This window comes from Mesoplodon mirus (assembly GCF_964341445.2).
Source record: "Mesoplodon mirus genome assembly, chromosome: 5".
In the NCBI taxonomy this organism is placed as follows: Eukaryota; Metazoa; Chordata; class Mammalia; order Artiodactyla; family Ziphiidae; genus Mesoplodon; species Mesoplodon mirus.
In genome coordinates, this window is record NC_138980.1 from 151,985,581 (window position 1) to 152,003,956 (window position 18,376).

General features: G+C 36.4%; 1 protein-coding gene across 1 annotated transcript in view; it reads left to right on the forward strand.

The window, feature by feature from the left end:
- The window catches only part of C9 (complement C9), a 51,916-nt gene extending 43,734 nt beyond the window's left edge, over positions 1 to 8,182 (forward strand). Inside the window, exons 10-11 of the mRNA XM_082621956.1 lie at positions 4,195 to 4,423; positions 7,852 to 8,182. Coding sequence (XP_082478082.1) covers positions 4,195 to 4,410 — 216 coding nt within the window. The 3' untranslated portion in view covers positions 4,411 to 4,423; positions 7,852 to 8,182. The remainder of the gene's footprint in view (positions 1 to 4,194; positions 4,424 to 7,851) is intronic.
- Positions 8,183 to 18,376: the final 10,194 nt, after the last annotated feature.

The window sequence follows — 18,376 nt, forward strand, 5'->3', positions numbered from 1 at the left end:
ACAATTCTTAGAGTGATGCGCCAGACGTTAAAGAACATCAGAATTTTGAACAGTTATGGTACCAGTGTTCTACGTTATAGTCATTACAGTTATAATGATATAGTAAAAATCATTCCTAACTCTCTTGTATAGTAATTTAAAAAAAACACTCATTCTTTCAACAAACTACATTTGGTACATATAGTTTCATCAGTTTGGAAGCCTGAAAGAAACCTAAATGTACTTAATATCAAACAGTATTGTCAATTTATTTGTATTTTAGCATGTTGAGTGATAGATTACATCCACGGAAAATGGTAGAAAGAGAAGGGAGTTAGCTAGTATAGGAGAAAAATGAAAACTGTTTTCTTAGTTAACCACAAGCCAAAGTTCATTAGAAAAACATGTTATTCTTCAAGAAGTATATAAGAAGTATATTTTAATCGTTCTTTGTCTTCTTGTGGGATTCTCGACTCCAGGGTTTGAGGCTCCTCTGAAACTATTTGCCATTGCACATCCTTCTTCTTTATCTCTTTGAACATTGTTTATGCATTTCATCCAAACTTTTTCTCCAAGACCCACTATTCTTGTATCTTCAGTTATCTGGCCTTGACTTTCCTTTGAAAGGTCAGACAAGATGAACTTCTTTTCTTGATAATCAAGATAACTCTACCATATGCTTATGTTGTTTGTGCCAGTGAGGCAACATTGGTAAGAGGTTTCTTTCTTCCAAATAAACACCTTATAGTTGAAATCTGAATCCTACGTGCTAATTCATAAAAGACTATGCTAGGGGATAGTTGTGGTGACTTCGTAGAAATTCTTGATATATTCTGGATATGAGCCTATTCTCACATAAAAGTGTTACAAATGTCTTCTTTCATTGGAGAACTTTCACCCTTCAATAGTATTCTTGATAACAGATATCCTCTTTTTTACTTTTTAGTTTGAAATAATTTTAGACTTGTAATTGTGCAAATAGTACAGACAGTAAAATTTCAAAAACAGCACAGACTTCACACATACCCTACACCCAGCAGCCCCAACATGTTAACAGCTTACAGAACCATAGTACAGTTATCAAAATCAGAAAAACTGTCACAGACTGGGGACTAAGGAGACATGACAATTAAATGCAGCATGGGATCCTGCTTGGATCCTGGAACAGAAAAAAGGACATCAGGGGAAAATCTAGTGAAATTTGAATAAGCTCTGTGATTTAGTCAATGTTAACTTTTCTGATTTTTTTTTTTTTTTTTTTTTTTTTTTTTTTTTTGCGGTACGCGGGCCTCTCACTGTTGTGGCTTCTCCCGTTGCGGAGCACAGGCTCCGGACGCGCAGGCTCAGCGGCCATGTCTCATGGGCCCAGCCGCTCCACGGCATGTGGGATCTTCCTGGACCGGGGCACGAACCTGTGTCCCCTGCATCGGCAGGCAGACTGTCAACCACTGCACCACCAGGGAAGCCTCTCACTCTATCTTTTATGTTTCCTATTGTCTTTCTGTATTTCCTGACTTTGTATCTCTTCGTGCTTCATTGTCAATATCTTCTAACCTATATTTCAATTCATTAACTTTACTTCAGTTGTGTCACATCTGCTATTTAACCAGTCCATTAATTTGTATATTATAATAGCAAGTTCCAATTCTCTTTATTTTTTTTTTCAAATCTTCTATTTTTAAAAATAATTTTCATTTCTCTGCTAAAATTTTTAATCTTGTCTCTTATGCTTATGTAAGCATAGTTGTTTTAAAGTCTACATCTGATAACTCAAATCTTGGCATTCCCAAGCTCTGTTTCTCATTTCTATTATTTCTACTGATTCTCATTCACGTTGGCTCATTTCCTTGTGTACCTAGTTACTTTTATTGTGGGCTGTATATTATACTTTAAAAATTGCTATCAGAGTAGCTTGAGGCCTGAGATGCTTTTATTGTCTTCAAAAGAAATATATATTTGTATCTGAAAAGCCTCTGGAGTACGAATGACTCAGGATTATTTTAAAACCAGCTGCAGTCTTTGCCAGGGCTACCTCAATTCCAATTCCCTTTTACTTCTAGGGCTGCAGTCCTTTGGGGCCCAACCCAAAGCACAGCTTTTTTACCTTTGCTGTCCTGAATTCCAACCTTTTTTCCCCAGCCCAGTAACGTGCTGCTCTACCTCTTAGCTCCTCGACTGCCTCTTCCTGATTTAGGCAATGTGTCATGGGGACTGGTGACCCAGAAGTACTGGGCTCACCTCATGGAACTTCCACCTCCTCCCAGATCTTAGCCTAATAATGTTTTGTTACCTTGTTAGTTCTCCAGGGCTTTCAAGTAAATTTTTTAATTTTACTTTTATCTTGTTCAGCTTTTCTCATTGTCCTCAGAAAAAGGATTAGTTGACTTTATTTAACCCATCATTACTCTTTGGCAGGAATTTGTGGTGTTTGTGTGTGTGTGTGTGTATATATATATATATATAACTATTTTTTTAAATAAATTTATTTATGGCTACATTGGGTCTTCGTTGCAGTGCGTGGACTTATTGTGGTGGCTTCTCTTGCTGTGGAGCACGGGCTCTAGGCACGCAGGCTTCAGTAGTTGTGGCATGCGGGCTCAGTAACTGTGCCTCACAGGCTCCAGAGTGCAGGCTCAATAGTTGTGGCGCACGGGTTTATTTGCTCAGCAGCATGTGGGATCTTCCTGGACCAGGGCTCGAACCCATGTCCCCTGCATTGGCAGGTGGATTCTTAACCACTGCGCCACCAGGGAAGTCCTGTGGTATATTTTTTAATCTTGTCTTTCAATTCCAATTGCTTCTAAATTTTGTGGTCTCTTATTTCAAAGTACTGTGCCACCAAAGGGTCTCAATTTCTTACAGTTTATCTACTCAAACACCTTTATAGTCACACAATTGAATTTGCTTACATTAAATAGGCTTGAATTTGCTTACATTAAATAGGCTTGAATTTGCTTACATTAAATACAAGTTTTCTATACATGTTTTACATATGTACATAAAACATAGCCCTGTATATTCTATATGTGTTATTTATGTAACATAACTAAGCATTTTTTGAATTCTGCCTTATAGTACTAGAGTAATCTTCTTGCCGTCTTAACACCCTCAAATCTCAACTTCACAGTCATTTTCTCAGGAAAGCCTTTCCAAACTTCCCTGATTCAATGGTAGCAACTATGTATCTTACTCCAGGAATTTAAGTGTACAAAATAAATCACTTTACTTCATTTATCTTAGTATAATTAAATTTGACATTGAGATCCCATCCTTCCATGCTGCTGGAAAATTCATCCTTCATTCATTTGTTGGATGGGGTTCAGGGTAGCTCTTGCTTGTCCTGATGCTTCTGTTTGGGAAATGAAGATACGATATATGTAAGTATTTAGTCTATGGTGGTCATCCTGATAACCTCATTGTTCAAGTTTACAAGTTCACTTGAAGTCAGGTGTTTGCAAACTTTCCATGCCAAGAATGGGCATGGGAGTCATTGGCAAAGCTGTAGCCTGTTCCTTGATAGCCACCTTCCCTAGGGGCACTCCAAAGATTTTGCTACTTCCCAAAATAGCTGCTAGAGATCTAGCTATGGTTTCCTGCTACTTGAGGTACATGCTAACTCTACCCTCTTCCTGGACTGGAGGAATGCCCCCACCTTGGTGGCATTCTTCCCACACTCCTTCTCCCAACAAAAATGTATCAATGAGTCCAGGCTTTTAAAGAAAAAAAAATCAATAAAGAGTTTGCCTTTAGGGGCATTCTGGACTTGGCATCACACACAAACCTCCTCTTAGACAAGAGATCGCAAGCACTTGCCTACCTTCTGGAAAAGGGGAGGCAGAAAAAAGGCAGCAAAAAGGATTCACAATATGTCAGTAAATTAGCCTGCTAAAACTTTAAATCCCTGACTGTTCATTGTTAAAATACATATACCTGTCCTTTATAGCACCTAGTCACAGTTTCCATTTTAAATTTGTCTGTATGATTATTTTAATATCAATCTCCTTACCTCCATAATGGGATCTCCATGATTACAGAGATCATGACTAGATTTGATCACTGGCAGTCTTAAAAGCTAACATCATATCTGGCAATAATAATCATTCAATAAGCCTTTGTTGAATTAATGAAGCAATGAATAAATAATTTAGTGAAAAATATTGCACACGCTCTGTCTATAGAAAAAGACCTAAAATTAAATGTTTTGCTCTCTTGCAGCTGTCTCCGATATATGATCTGATTCCAGTGAAAATAAAAGATGCACACCTAAAGAAACAAAATTTGGAAAGAGCCATTGAAGACTACATCAATGAATTCAGTGTAAGAAAATGCCAACCGTGCCAAAATGGAGGGAATGTGATTCTGCTGGATGGACAATGTTTGTGTTCCTGCCCAAACAAGTTCGAGGGAGTTGCCTGTGAAATCAGAAAATAGAAAATCTATGAAGGTGAGAACAACTCCTTTGATATTATTAAGGACAAAAATATACATTTGGGGGTTATTTAATTTGAAAACTAGCTCTTGAATTAATTTGCACTAAACTTCTAGATTTTCCATATAAACAGAGGATAAAGATTGAATGAATAGTGGAAATGGACAAATCAGCCTTTATGTGTCATTTAGCACACAGTTTAAAAATCTACCTCTACATCTAAACAGAACTATTAAACAAATAATAAATTGTAATGATTGTATTACTTTTTAATTATTAAAAATATTCATATAAAAAGAAATGCTTACAGAAATATAACAAACATCCAGGTGGACATGTACTCATCATGTGCATATATGTGTGTGTATACATATAGGTAAATACTTCAGAACCCTTTTATAAGAAGAACAATCACAGATACAATAGAGTACTTTGTACCACATCACCTCCCCCACAAAAAAAAACCCAGGTCCATTCTTCTCTCCCACACTACTCAGATACAGTCACTTTCTTTTTTTTTTTTTTCTTCTTCCAGTTTTATTGAGATATAATTGACATAGAGCATTGTATAACTTTAAGGTGTACAGCATAATGATTTGACTTACATGGATCATGAAATGATGACTGCAATGTTTAGTGAACATCCATCATCTCATCTATAAATAACAAAATTAAAGAAATAGAAAAAAGTATATATGTTTTCCTTGTGATGAGAACTCAGGATTTATTCTCTTAACAACTTTCATATATAACATAGAGCAGTGTTAATTATATTTACCATGTTGTACATTACATCCCTAGTATTTATTTATCTTATAATTGGAAGTTTTACCTTTTTGACTGCCTTCATCCACTTCCCCCTCCTGCCAACCCCGCCTCTGGTCACCACAAATCTGATCTCTTTTTCTATGAGTTTGTTTATTTCGTTGGTTTTGAAGTATAATCTACCTAAAACACTATGTTAGTTCCTGTTACACAGCATAGCAATTCGATATTTCTATACATTTCAAAATGATCACTATGGTTAGTATAGTTACCATCTGTCACCGTATAAGATATTATGTAGTTATTGACTACATTCTTTACACTGCACATTCCATACTCCTGACTCATATTTTGTACCTCTTAATCCCCCTCACCTATTTCTTTCTTTCCTTCACCCTCCTTCTCTTATAGTCACTTTCATTAAGTTAGAGTGTATCCTTCTGGTCCATATTTTTTACTGGTACTAAATACATCTGTACCAATAAAAAAATACTCAATGTTGTTTTGGATTTTTAAAATTTACATAAAAGGTATTTACTGAATTTTAATTTTGCAATTTTAACTTTACTAGTGTTTAAGAAAACTGAGTTTCTGCACTTTTTACAGCTAATCATCTGAAATCATATTATTTTACTCTTTTCAAGGAAGAATGACTTTAGCTCTGTTTCTAATACTAAGAGGATCTGCTTGGTCTTTCATTCTGGTAGAATTAATTAGAATCCTAATAGATAAGTAAGATTTAGCTCAACTGTTAATTATTTTAGATTAACTTCCTATGAAAATCAAAGCTTACATTTTTGATTGAATAAGCAGTTTCTTACAATAAAATGTCTGAAACAATTATGTAGTTTCCTCAGACAAAGATTCACAGTCTCAAGTTTATCATTCAAACATACTTTCAACTACTGCTACAAAAATATTTTTACAAAGTTTTTAATATTACAAGAATGTCTTTTGCCCTTCTTAGCAAACACAGAAACTCAACAACATGGTGACAATATACATGTTTAGATTTCTCTGAAATTTTAGGAAATTGATTTTTTCTATATACTATCTCTGTCTCTCATGTATCTAAAATGTCAACCCAATGTTCTGTATTCCAAAAAGCATTAGTAGTCTCCAAAAATCCATACTCAAGACCACTGTATTTTACCTATTTCTCTGGACTATTCTGCAGCTTTCTGTGATTTCTTCAGCTCTGTCTTCTAATTTTTCAGTTCTTTTTTTCAGCTATGTATACCCTTTATATTGGTTAAAGGGCTATACCCTTTAACCAATCTATAGAGGATTTTTAAAGGTTATTTTAATTATAAAATAATTTTAATTAAATTATAAATAAATTTAATTTCTGTATGTTTTGTTTTGTTTTAAGTCTATTTTTTTCTTTCCTGGCCTATGGATTTTTCCTATTTTTATTTCTTTGAACATGTTAAATATGTTTATATAGAAGTCTCTCTCAGATTGATCCAGAATATATAGTTTCTGCATGTACTCATTCTCATGGCATTTTTTCTTCCTTGAGTACTGAAGAATTTTTCATCACAGGCCTAGTCTTCAGTGGAATTTGTTTCCTGTGGGAACCTTGTCTACTCTGGGTAGTGAAGGTATTCTTAGGGTTGTTTGCTTCTGGGGAAACCCCATTGTTTTCATCCCTTTGCACCAGTTTTTCATGTAAATGTCTTGGTTTGAGTTCTATATTTTGGATTTATGGATAATGAAAATCAAGGTCCCTCCTTCTATATGTATATCACATTTTTGAAAACACTTGTATCTTCTGGTTGACTTTTCATGCCTGACCAATGATGGTCCACGAGTTCCTTGCTGAGACACTAGACCACAGTGAAACCTTTCTTGCTGAGTCTTTCCATTGAGGGAGCTCTTCCAGGTATCCAGTTTTCTGCAGAGTGTTCAGTTCCAGCTTTCCACACAAACTGGGCTGACCCCCTTCATGAGGTTGAAAACCTTAAGACGTCATTTTTCTTTTTGCATACTATTTACCTAGGGTGAAAGGCTCTGCAACTTTCTCCTCCGTCAACCAATCCAACCTCCCTCTCCTTATGTGTCTCTACTTCTTCCAGACTAGTTGTTCTCAATCAAGTTGCTCATTGTATTTACCTGGTTAACTTTTTTAAAAAGGCAAAAAGAGAAACATAACAAAACAGATATCCATCCCAAGTTAATTAAACCAGAACCTTTGTGGTGGATATTGCCTGACCATGGTTCTCTTTTTCTTCCTTTCTCTCTTTCTTTCCCTTTCTTTCTTTCTTTCTTTCTTTCTTTCTTTCTTTCCTTCTTCCTTTCTTCTTTTAAATCCTCTGGTTATTCTAATCTATAGTCAGGGTTAAAAACCTCTATTCTGGACCCAGGCCAATTAATACATCCAATGAAATCTCCTCCAGCATCTTCAGGCATCAGTTCTCTGTCTACGCTCCCTGAGTGCTTTCCCCCTTGTTCTTCCAGCACTAATCACACTTACTCAACCGACACAAGATGAACATCACCTCTAGTTTGGAAATGTGTCTTATATCTTAAATCTCACTCTTCTCCCAGCACCTAGACAGTATCTTGCACATTATGGTACAACAAGATAAAAGGATGAATAAATGGGTGGGTGGATTGACCCGAAGTTGAAGTTCTATTAATCATTAAGATTTGATAATCTTTTGTTTTTTTCCTAGGATTGCCAGCCAAAAAAAGAAAAAAAGAGCTGCCGTTTGTTTCCCAGGGATCATATGGAAAGTAAAGCTTCAGAACCTTCCAGAGATAGTTCTTGCTGCCAAATGAAAAGCAATGTGCTTCATGAAAATCCTGCCAGCCTCTGAATTCTCCTCTCTCTTAGATCCACAATGCTTCTTTTCCTCCTTAAACTCCTATGATGTTTCCATTTTTTATTCCCTAATGAGGAGAGTCAGCTGTGAAATATGCCAGGACTGCTTTCTCCTACAGCCAATGCCAATCCCTTGCTAGCAAAACAAAATTGAATTAAAAAGAGAGTGATGGTTAAAAAGACTTAAAGTAATTGTGAAAGTTATTTGTATGATGAATACGTTCTGCCAGTTCCATTACCACAAGTCTGTATCATGCAGTTGTGCTCTTGTTTATGTTCTTACATCTTGTTCTGTCATTCTTGGATACATGCATGCATTCATTCTGCAAATACTTGCCGAACACCTACCACAAGCACAGAACTCTGCTTTTTTAAATCTTACCTCTCTGATTTAACTCTATGTATCCAAGGAGAAAAGTGTATTGTCTTTGCAACCAAAAACCATTAGGTTAAATCATGTGAAATTGTCTCTATTTAGTCATATTTTACCAAAAACAAAACAAAACCCCAAATCCAGTGATTTCATATGATCCAACTTAATACCTAGCCTTATGAGTTGTGTAAGGTTAAGTCTACCCACATAAGGAGCTAATTAAAGGAGCTGGCTATACAATTTTATTCATTAGATAGCATGGTACTTAAGACCTGAGAGCTTTGAAAAGGTCTGAGAACCCTAAAAGAAGAAGAAGGAGAAGGAAGGAGAAAAGAAGGGCTCAAAGTACAAGGGGAAAAAAGCAAAATCAAAATTAATAAATATTTAATTAAATGTCAACAAGATTATCATGTCAATTCACTCATTTTTTAGTAATAAAATTTTCACACCTTTATAAATAAATTTAAGTTAGTTTTCCTCACTTCACAGAAATTCTCAAGAATGTACATGATTGCTGAGAAATCACAATACAAATAATTTCAAAATTTAAAAACTAATTTTCAAGGTTTTTTTTCCCGGCAAAGAAAACTGTTGTTGGATATGAGATGTATTTTAATGTAAGTTAGGACACAGAGATAGTTCTCTAAAAATAAAAGCGCCAGGCCCTTTAGGGTGTAAAATAGCACTGGTGCTCAAGAAAATACCTATTTCCTGCCCCCCAGAAACCTGAGTGAATCAGAAAGAATTAGGATGTTAAATACATACAAATACTGAACTCTAGTGTGTTCTTAGACAATCCACTGTTGAGAGAGTTTCTGATGTAGAGCATCTAGATTAAGGTAGAGTTACCATAGTAACTACTGAGAATTCCTTGCATCCTTGTGAATTACAAATTGTCAAACAAGAAAAGAGCTGAGCCTCAACCAGACTCCTGAGGGTCAGCTTAATGATTTATCAGAGTCCCTTTCCTGGAAATGGGGGAAAGATTATATGTTCACTGTTGACAGTGAGACTCTCCAACTTCCTCCAAGGGTGGCATATCTGGTAGAGCATTTCCAGCAGGGTGCAACACTGAGACACCAGAAACTGCCCCGCAGGAATCAGCACAGAGGAAGAATCATCAGAAATTGGGGGAGATGAGGACCTCCTGGAGGCTAAGGCTTACATGGCTCATCCTGGATTGAGGTTTCCTGAGAAGGGAAGTCCTAGCTTGGTCTGGCCAGACTGAGTGCAGTATTACCCACACATGCTCTCTGAGAGGGCACACCACAAATTCAAAGAGCAAGGGATGTGTGAGGGAAACAGTCCTCTAATGCTCAGGCCGTACATTCAGATCATTATACTGAGCTCCAGCCATTATCAAAGGACCTGGGAAAGTTGGATGGGCATTCATGTTTCCTTGGCCTTAATAAGAAAAAAAACCTTCAGAGAATTGTTAAATTTTTACACTTTTCCCTTTTTAAACGTAAAATTCAGTTTGCTTATTTATTCTACTGATGACATTGGTAGACATATGCCTGCTCACTGCCAACACATACCAGCTTTACACCATGGTCTCCCCAAGACCTTTTGAGTGTGTATTTGATTGTAAACACAGCAGAACACTTCATCCAAAAACCCCACAAGAGCAGCTCCTGAGTTAGTGTCCCAATATTTATGAAAAACAACCCAAAATGGTGAATAAAGACTAGGCTCAGCTTACATTTATTTTCAAAGAAAATAAAACTTCTCTCTCTATATCCCTCTCTTCTACACACTCACACACACAGACACACACACACACACACATAAATAATTTGTAGGACAACCATCTATCTTTCTGCCCACCAACCCTCTCCCAGCCCCTCCACCACCACCTCATGTTCATTACTCCCTACTATACTAAGAGCAGTGAAATAGTTCAAGAGAATGGAATGGTGTGGCTTTTTAACACTAGACAAATTATTAAACTCCTAAACCCCAAGATATGCCCGGGGTTAGTAATATATCCTTCATAGAATTGTTCGGTTGATTCATTGAGATAAAGCATATAATAATCTTGACTCCTAATAGGAATAAATCGTAGCTGTTGCAATGGTATCATATAAGGCTACTGATATAAATCTTTTCAAGTTTCACTCTAAAGTTTGTGACATTAGACAGCCAAGACGATTAAACCTGAAAATGGAGGATAACTGTATATGGCAGAGTGGCTTAGTACTCTCCTCTAAATAATTAGTGGGTTCAATGCCTTTTATTTTTAAGAGGAGGTGTTTTGGGAGATTGGTTCAAGATGGCTGAGTAGAAGGACATGCTCTCACTTCCTCTTGTGAGAGCCCAGAGTCACAACTAACTGCTGAACAATCATCAACAGGAAGACACTGGAACTCACCAAAAAAGATACCCCACATCCAAAGACAAAGGAGAAGCTGCAATGAGATGGTAAGAGGGGAACAATCACAATAAAATAAAATCCCATAACCGCTGGGTAGGTGACTCACAAACTGGAGAACAATTATGCCATAGAAGTCACCTGGAGTGAAGGTTCTAAGCCCCACATCAGGCTACTCAACCTGCAGGTCTTGGCAACGGGAGGAGGAATTCCCAGAGAATCAGACTTTGAAGGCTAGCGGGATTTGATTGCAGGATTTTGACAAGACTTGGGGAAACAGAGACTCCACTCTTGGAGGGTACCCACAAAGTAGTGTGCACATCAGGATTCAGGGAGAAGGAGCAGTGACTCCACAGGAGAATGAATCAGACCTACCTGCTACTGTTGGAGGGTCTCCTGCAGAGGTAGGGGGTGGCTGTGGCTCACCACAGGGACAAGGACACTGGCAGCAGAAGTTCTGGGAAGTACTCCTTGGCATGAGCCCTCCCAGAGTCCACCATTAACCCCACCAAAGACCCTCTAGGCTCCAGTGCTGGGTCGCCTCAGGCCAAACAACCAACAGGGAGGGAACTCAGCCCTACCCATCAGCAGACAAGCAGATTAAAGTTTTATTCAGCTCTGCTGAACAGAACAATACTCAGCTCTACCCACCACCAGTCCCTCCCATCAGGAAGCTTGCACAAGCCTCGTACATAGCCTCATCCACCAGAGGGCAGACAGCAGAAGGAAGAAGAACTACAATCCTGCAGCCTGTGGAAAGAAAACCACATCCACAGAAAGACAGACAAAATAAAAAGGCAGAGGACTAGGTACCAGATGAAGGAACAAGATAAAACCTCAGGAAAACAACTAAATGAAGTGGATGTAGGCAACCTTCCAGAAAAAGAATTCAGAATAATGATAGTGAACATGATCCAGGACCTTGGAAAAAGAATGGGGGTAAAGATAAAGAAGACACAAGAAATGTTTAACAAAGATGTAGAATTAAAGAACAAACACCTAGAAGAATTAAAGAACAAACAAACAGAGATGAACAATACAACAACTGAAATGAAAACTACACTAGAAGGAATCAGAAGAGCAGAATAACTGAGGCAGAAAAGCAGAGAAGTGACCTGGAAGACAGAATGGTGGAATTCACTGCCGTGGAACAGAATAAAGAAAAAAGAATGAAAGGAAATGAAGACTGCCTAAGAGACCTCTGGGACAACATTAAATGCACCAACATGCACACTATAGTGGTCCCAGAAGAAGAAAAAGAGAGAGAAAGGACCAAGAAAATATTTGAAGAGATTATAGTCAAAAACTTCCCTAACATGGGAAAGGAAATAACCACCCAAGTCCAAGAAGCACAGAGAGACCCAGGCAGGATAAACCCAAGGAGAAACACACTGAGATGCATAGTAATCAAACTGACAAAAATTAAAGAGAAAGAAAAACTATTGAAAGCAACAAGGGAAAAAAGACAAATAACATACAAGGGAACTCCCATAAGGTTAACAGCTGATTTCTCAGCAGAAACTCTACAAGCCAGAAGGGAGTGGCATGACATATTAAAAGTGATGAAAGGGAAGAACCTACAACCAAGATTACTCTACCTGGCAAGGATCTCATTCAGATTTGATGGAGAAATCAAAAGCTTTTCAGACAAGCAAAAGCTAAGAGAATTCAGCACCTCCAAACCAGCTCTACAACAAATGTTAAAGGAACTTCTCTAAGTGGAAGCACAAAAGAAAAGGACCTACAAAAACAAACACAAAACAATTAAGAAAATGGTAATAGGAACATACATATCAATAATTACGTTAAATGTGAATGGATTAAATGCTCCAACCAAAAGACACAGGCTCACTGAATGGATACAAAAACAAAACTTTTATACATACTGTCTACAAGAGACCCACTTCAGACCTAGGGACACATAGAGACTGAAAGTGAGGGGATGAAAAAGATATTCCATGCAAATGGAAATCAAAAGAAAACTGGAGTAGCAATACTCATATCAGATAAAATAGACTTTAAAATAAGGAATGTTACAAGAGACAAGGAAGGACATTACATAATGATCAAGGGATCAACCCAAGAAGAAGATATAACAATTATAAATATATATGCATCCAACATAGGAGCACCTCAATACATAAGACAAATGCTAACAGCTATAAAAGAGGAAACTGACAGTAACACAATAATAGTGGGGGACTTTAGCACCTCACTTACACCAATGGACAGATCATCCAGATGGAAAATTAATAGGGAAACACAAGCTTTAAATGACACAATAGACCAGATAGATTTAATTGATATTTATAGGACATTCCATCCGAAAACAGCAGATTACATTTTCTTCTCAAGTGTACACAGAACATTCTCCAGGATAGATCACATCTTAGGTCACAAATCAAGCCTTGGTAAATTTAAGAAAATTGAAATCATATCAAGCATCTTTTCCAACCACAATGTTATGAGATTAGAAATAAATTACAGGGGAAAAAATGTAAAAAACACAAACACATGCAGGCTAAACAATACGTTACTAAATAACCAAGAGATCACTGAAGAAATCAAAGAGGAAATCAAAAAATACCTAGAGACAAATGACAATGAAAACACAATGATCCAAAACCCATGGGATGCAGCAAAAGCAGTTCTAATAGAGAAGTTTATAACAATACAATCCTACCTCAAGAAACAAGAAAAATCTTGAATAAACAATCTAAACTTACACCTAAAGGAACTAGAGAAAGAAGAACAAACAAAACCCAAAGTTAGCAGAAGGACAGAAATCATAAAGTTCAGAGCAGAAATAAATGAAATAGAAACAAAGAAAACAATAGCAAACATCAATAAAACTAAAAGCTGGTTCTTTGAGAAAATAAACAAAATTGATAAACCATTAGCCAGACTCATCAAGAAAAAGAGAGGACTCAAATCAATAAAATTAGAAATGAAAAAGAAGTTACAATGGACACTACAGAAATACAAAACATCCTGAGAGACTACTACAAGCAACGCTATGCCAATAAAATGGACAACCTGGAAGAAATGGACAAATTCTTAGAAAGGTATTACCTTCCAAGACTGAAACAGGAAGAAATAGGAAATATGAACAGACCAATCACAAGTAATGAAATTGAAACTGTGATTAAAAATCTTCCAACAAACAAAAGTCCAGGACCAGGTGGCTTCACAGGTGAATTCTATCAAACACTTAGGGAAGAGCTAGTACCCATTCTTCTCAAACTCTTCCAAAAAAACTGCAGAGGAAGGAACACTCCCAAACTCATTCTACAAAGCCATCATCATCCTGATACCAAAACCAGACAAAGATACAACAAAAAAAGAAAACTACTGACTAATATCACTGATGAAAATGGATGTAAAACTCCTCAACAAAATACTAGCAAACAGAATCCAACAACACTTTAAAAGGATCATACACCATGATCAAGTGGGATTTATCCCAGGGATGAAAGGATTCTTCAATATACACAAATCAATCAATGTGATGCACCATATTAACAAATTGATATACCATATGATCATCTCAATAGATGCAGAAAAAGCTTTTGACAAAATTCAACACCCATTTATGATAAAAACTCTCCAGAAAGTGGGCATAGAGGGAACCTACCTCAACATAGTAAAGGCCATATATGACAAACCCACAGTAAACATCATTCTCAATGGTGAAAAACTGAAACCATTTCCTCTAAGATCAGGAAGAAGACAAGGATGTCCACTCTCACCACTATTATTCAACATAGTTTTGGAAGTCCTAGCTACAGCAATCAGAGAAGAAAAAGAAATAAAAGAATACAAATGGAAAAGAAGAAGTAAAACTGTCACTGTTTGCAGATGACATGACAGTATACATAGGTAATCCTAAAGATGCCACCAGAAAACTACTAGAGCCAATCAATGAATTTGGGAACGTTGCAGGATACAAAATTAATGCACAGAAATTTCTTGCATTCCTATAGACTAACCATGAAAGATCAGAAAGAGAAATTAAGGAAACACTGCAACAAAAAGAATGAAATACCTAGGAATAAACCTACCTAAGGAGGTAAAAGACCAGAAAACTATAAGACTGATGAAAGAAATCAAAGATTACACAAACAGATGGAGAGATGTACCATGTTCTTGGATTGGAAGGATCAATATTGTGAAAATGACTATACTACCCAAAGCAATCTACCTTGAACAGTGCAACCCTCTTGCACTGTTGGTGGGAATGTAAGTTGATACAGCCATTATGGGAAACAGTATGGAGGTTCCTTTAAAAACTAGAAATAAAATTACCATATGACCCAGCAATCCCACTACTGGGCATATACCCAGAGAAAACCATAATTCAAAAAGACACGTGCACCCCAATGTTCATTGCAGCATTGTTTACAATAACCAGGTCACAGAAAGAACCTAAATGCCCATTGACAGAAGAATGGATAAAGAAGATGTGGCACATTTATGCAATGGAATAATACTCAGTCATAAAATGGAATGAAATTGGGTCATTCGTAGAGACGTGGATGGACCTAGAGACTGTCATACATAGCAAAGTAAGTCAGAAAGAGAAAAACAAATATCATATATTAATGCATATATGGGGAATCCAGAAAAATGGTACAGATGAACCAGTTTGCAAGGCAGAAACAGAGACACAGATGTGGAGAACAAACCTATGCACATCAAGGGGGGGAAAATGGGAGGTGGGGAGGGAGGTGGTTGTGGGATGAATTGGGAGATTGGGATTGAGGTATATACACTAATATATATATATATATAATAGATAACTAATAAGAACCTGCTGTATAAAAAATAAATTAAATTAAAAAAAAAACTAAACAGCAAAAAAAAAAAAAGTTAACCTGGTTAGATTTACAAACTGTTAAGTTCTGAATATGCTTTCTGTTCTTGTAAGCACTTACCTGAATATAATTTTACCCTGATGGTACTTAAAAAAAAAAAAAAAAGTGGAGGTGTTTTATTCTGTGGCAAAATACACATTACATAAAATTTACCATTTGGCCACTATTAAGTGTACAGTTTAGTGGCTTTAAGCACATTCACATTGTGCAGCCATCACCACTCTCCACCTCCAGAAGTTTTTCATCATCCCAAACTGAAACTCTGCATGCAGAGTTTTATTACAATACGCGTTGTATTGTACACATTAAACAGTAACTCTCCATTCCCTACTCCCCCAGCCATGGTAGCTACTATTCTACTTTCTATCTCTATGAATTTGACTATTTCAGGTACCTCAGATAAGTGGACTCACAAAACTTCTGTATCTGATTTATTTCACTTAGTGTAATATATTTTGTGTTTGAGGGTTTTAGTTTGTTTTTTTTATAATAACCATCCTAATGGGTATGAAGTGGTATCTCATTGTGAGTTTAAAGTACACTTCCCTAATTATTAATGAAGTTGAGCATTTTTTCATGTGGTTATTGGCTTTAGTATGTTTTCTTTGGAGAAATGTATGTCCAAGTCCTTTGCCTATTTGTTAATCAGGTTTTTTGTTGTTGTTGAGCTGTAGGAGTTCTCTATATATTCTGGAAATTAATCCCTTATCAGATATTTGATTTGCAAGAACTTTTTAATGTTGACGTCTAATTCATCTACTTTTCCTTTTGTTGCCTGTGCTTTTGGTGTCATACTCAAAAAATCATTGAATCCAATGTCAATGTCATGCAGCTTTTCCCCTATGTTTTCTTCTAAGAGTGTTATAGTTTTATTAGCTCTTATGTTTAGGTCTTTGATCCATTTTGAGTTAATTTTTGTATATGGTATAAGGTAAGGTTCCAACTTCATTCTTTTGCAATGTGAATATCCCAGTATCATTTGTTGATCAGTGATTTTTTTAACCATGTGTTAGCCTACTAAAGTCAATCTACCTGGAAAGGACAAGAGAAAAGAGGGTCAGGGTGACATTGAGTCATTTCACAAATTGTGTTCTATTACATTTGTTTTCATAGCTACATTATATATACCACTAAGTCTGCCAGATAGCATTATTAAGTAGTAGTATTTAGTTCCAAAAGGTACTACAGAATTGAAAATAGAAATATTCCTATTCTTCTAACTAAAAAGAAAATTGTCACTAGGTTGCACTCAGGTATGACCAATTTTGTATTAAGTCATAAATAATTTTGTGTTTAGGAAGGCTTCCAGTCTGACAAATCTTCATTTGAGAAATAGGGTATCAAAAAGACTAAGGTTGAAAGAAACTAACACAACATGTAAAGCAACTACATACACCAATAAAAATTAAAAAAAAAAAAGAAAGACAGGTTGAGTAATTTTTCAAATGGAGAGAAGGAGAGAATAGGGTGATTCTAAAGTGAAAAAAAAAGAAACTCAAGGAAAAAGAGTATAAACTGGAGATGCTTTTAAAGTGACTAATTTAAACAAATTTGAAATATATTCTGAGTGCAAAAAAAGGTGTAAGTCTTCATCAATATTTATCTTGTACTGAAATGGAAATATTTCTATTTTAAAATTAAACAGACTAGGAAAATGAGTATATTCACACCTGCACTTAATTGACAGTGGGACAGGATAAGAATTCCAGGAATGGGGGAATGATCCATTTCCCCTTTGTCATCTTCTCTGAGTCTGTAAATTCCGAAAGCACATCAGTTTATTTTCCAACCTTTCTGGCCTAACCTTCATGTTTGGAAGGAAACTGGGAATAAATGAATGAATGCAGAAGGACAAAAAGAAAAATAGATCTATTTTTCATGTAGGACCTTTTCTTTCTTTTATTCATTAAAGAGCAATTATTGTAAACAAATCTTCAAGCGCAACAATCAATCCAATGAGGGTGTGTATTTTGATGGTGTCAGTTAAATCTTTTGTTGGAGATCCAGTGAGATAAAAGGATTACAAGACTCAACAGACTCCCACAGAGCTCTAGGAGTTCCCCAAATCCCAAGAGAGGGTAAGATACAAATTATATCCCAAATGAGAAAGTAGTAAGTAAATTAATATATAACATAGGATTCTTCTAGAAGCTTTGTTCTTTGTCTATTTGCTCTCCAACTTGATTGGTTTGATAAAAGACTCCTTAAGTAAAGTTTAGATTATTTCTCCATTGTCCTATTTCAACAGGTTTTTTTTTAGAGTTTAGTAAACATTTGCCTGGGGTTGGGTTTAAATTGTAGAGACAATTGTTCCCTGCCCTTCTTGAGTTTAAATACAGTTTACTCATCCTGTAAGCAGATAGGGTAGGTGGTCCCTAGAGAAAAAGAACCAGGCATGGCTTTCTTAGCATAAGAGAAGCTATTTTTGGCCTAAGCCATTTAGTGCTCTAAGCCTGGCCACAATGTCCTTTAACAGGTCTCAGTAATTAATGATCTTAAAGGAACAAATAAACGACTGTTATCAGGCAAGAAAAATAACAATAGCAAAGATAATATATCAGTTGTAAAGACTCCTAGTTCTATTGCAAGGGTAAAGATTAGCCTGAAGCCCTCAACCACCAGATCAACTGGGCTGTAAGAGATGATGATGTTGACCTTTGCTGACCCTCGTGAATTCAGTCAACTAAAGCTTGGATTCTGTTGACCGCCCAAGTCCCTTCATGAATATGCATGTACACTTACCTTAAAGCTCCCCCAG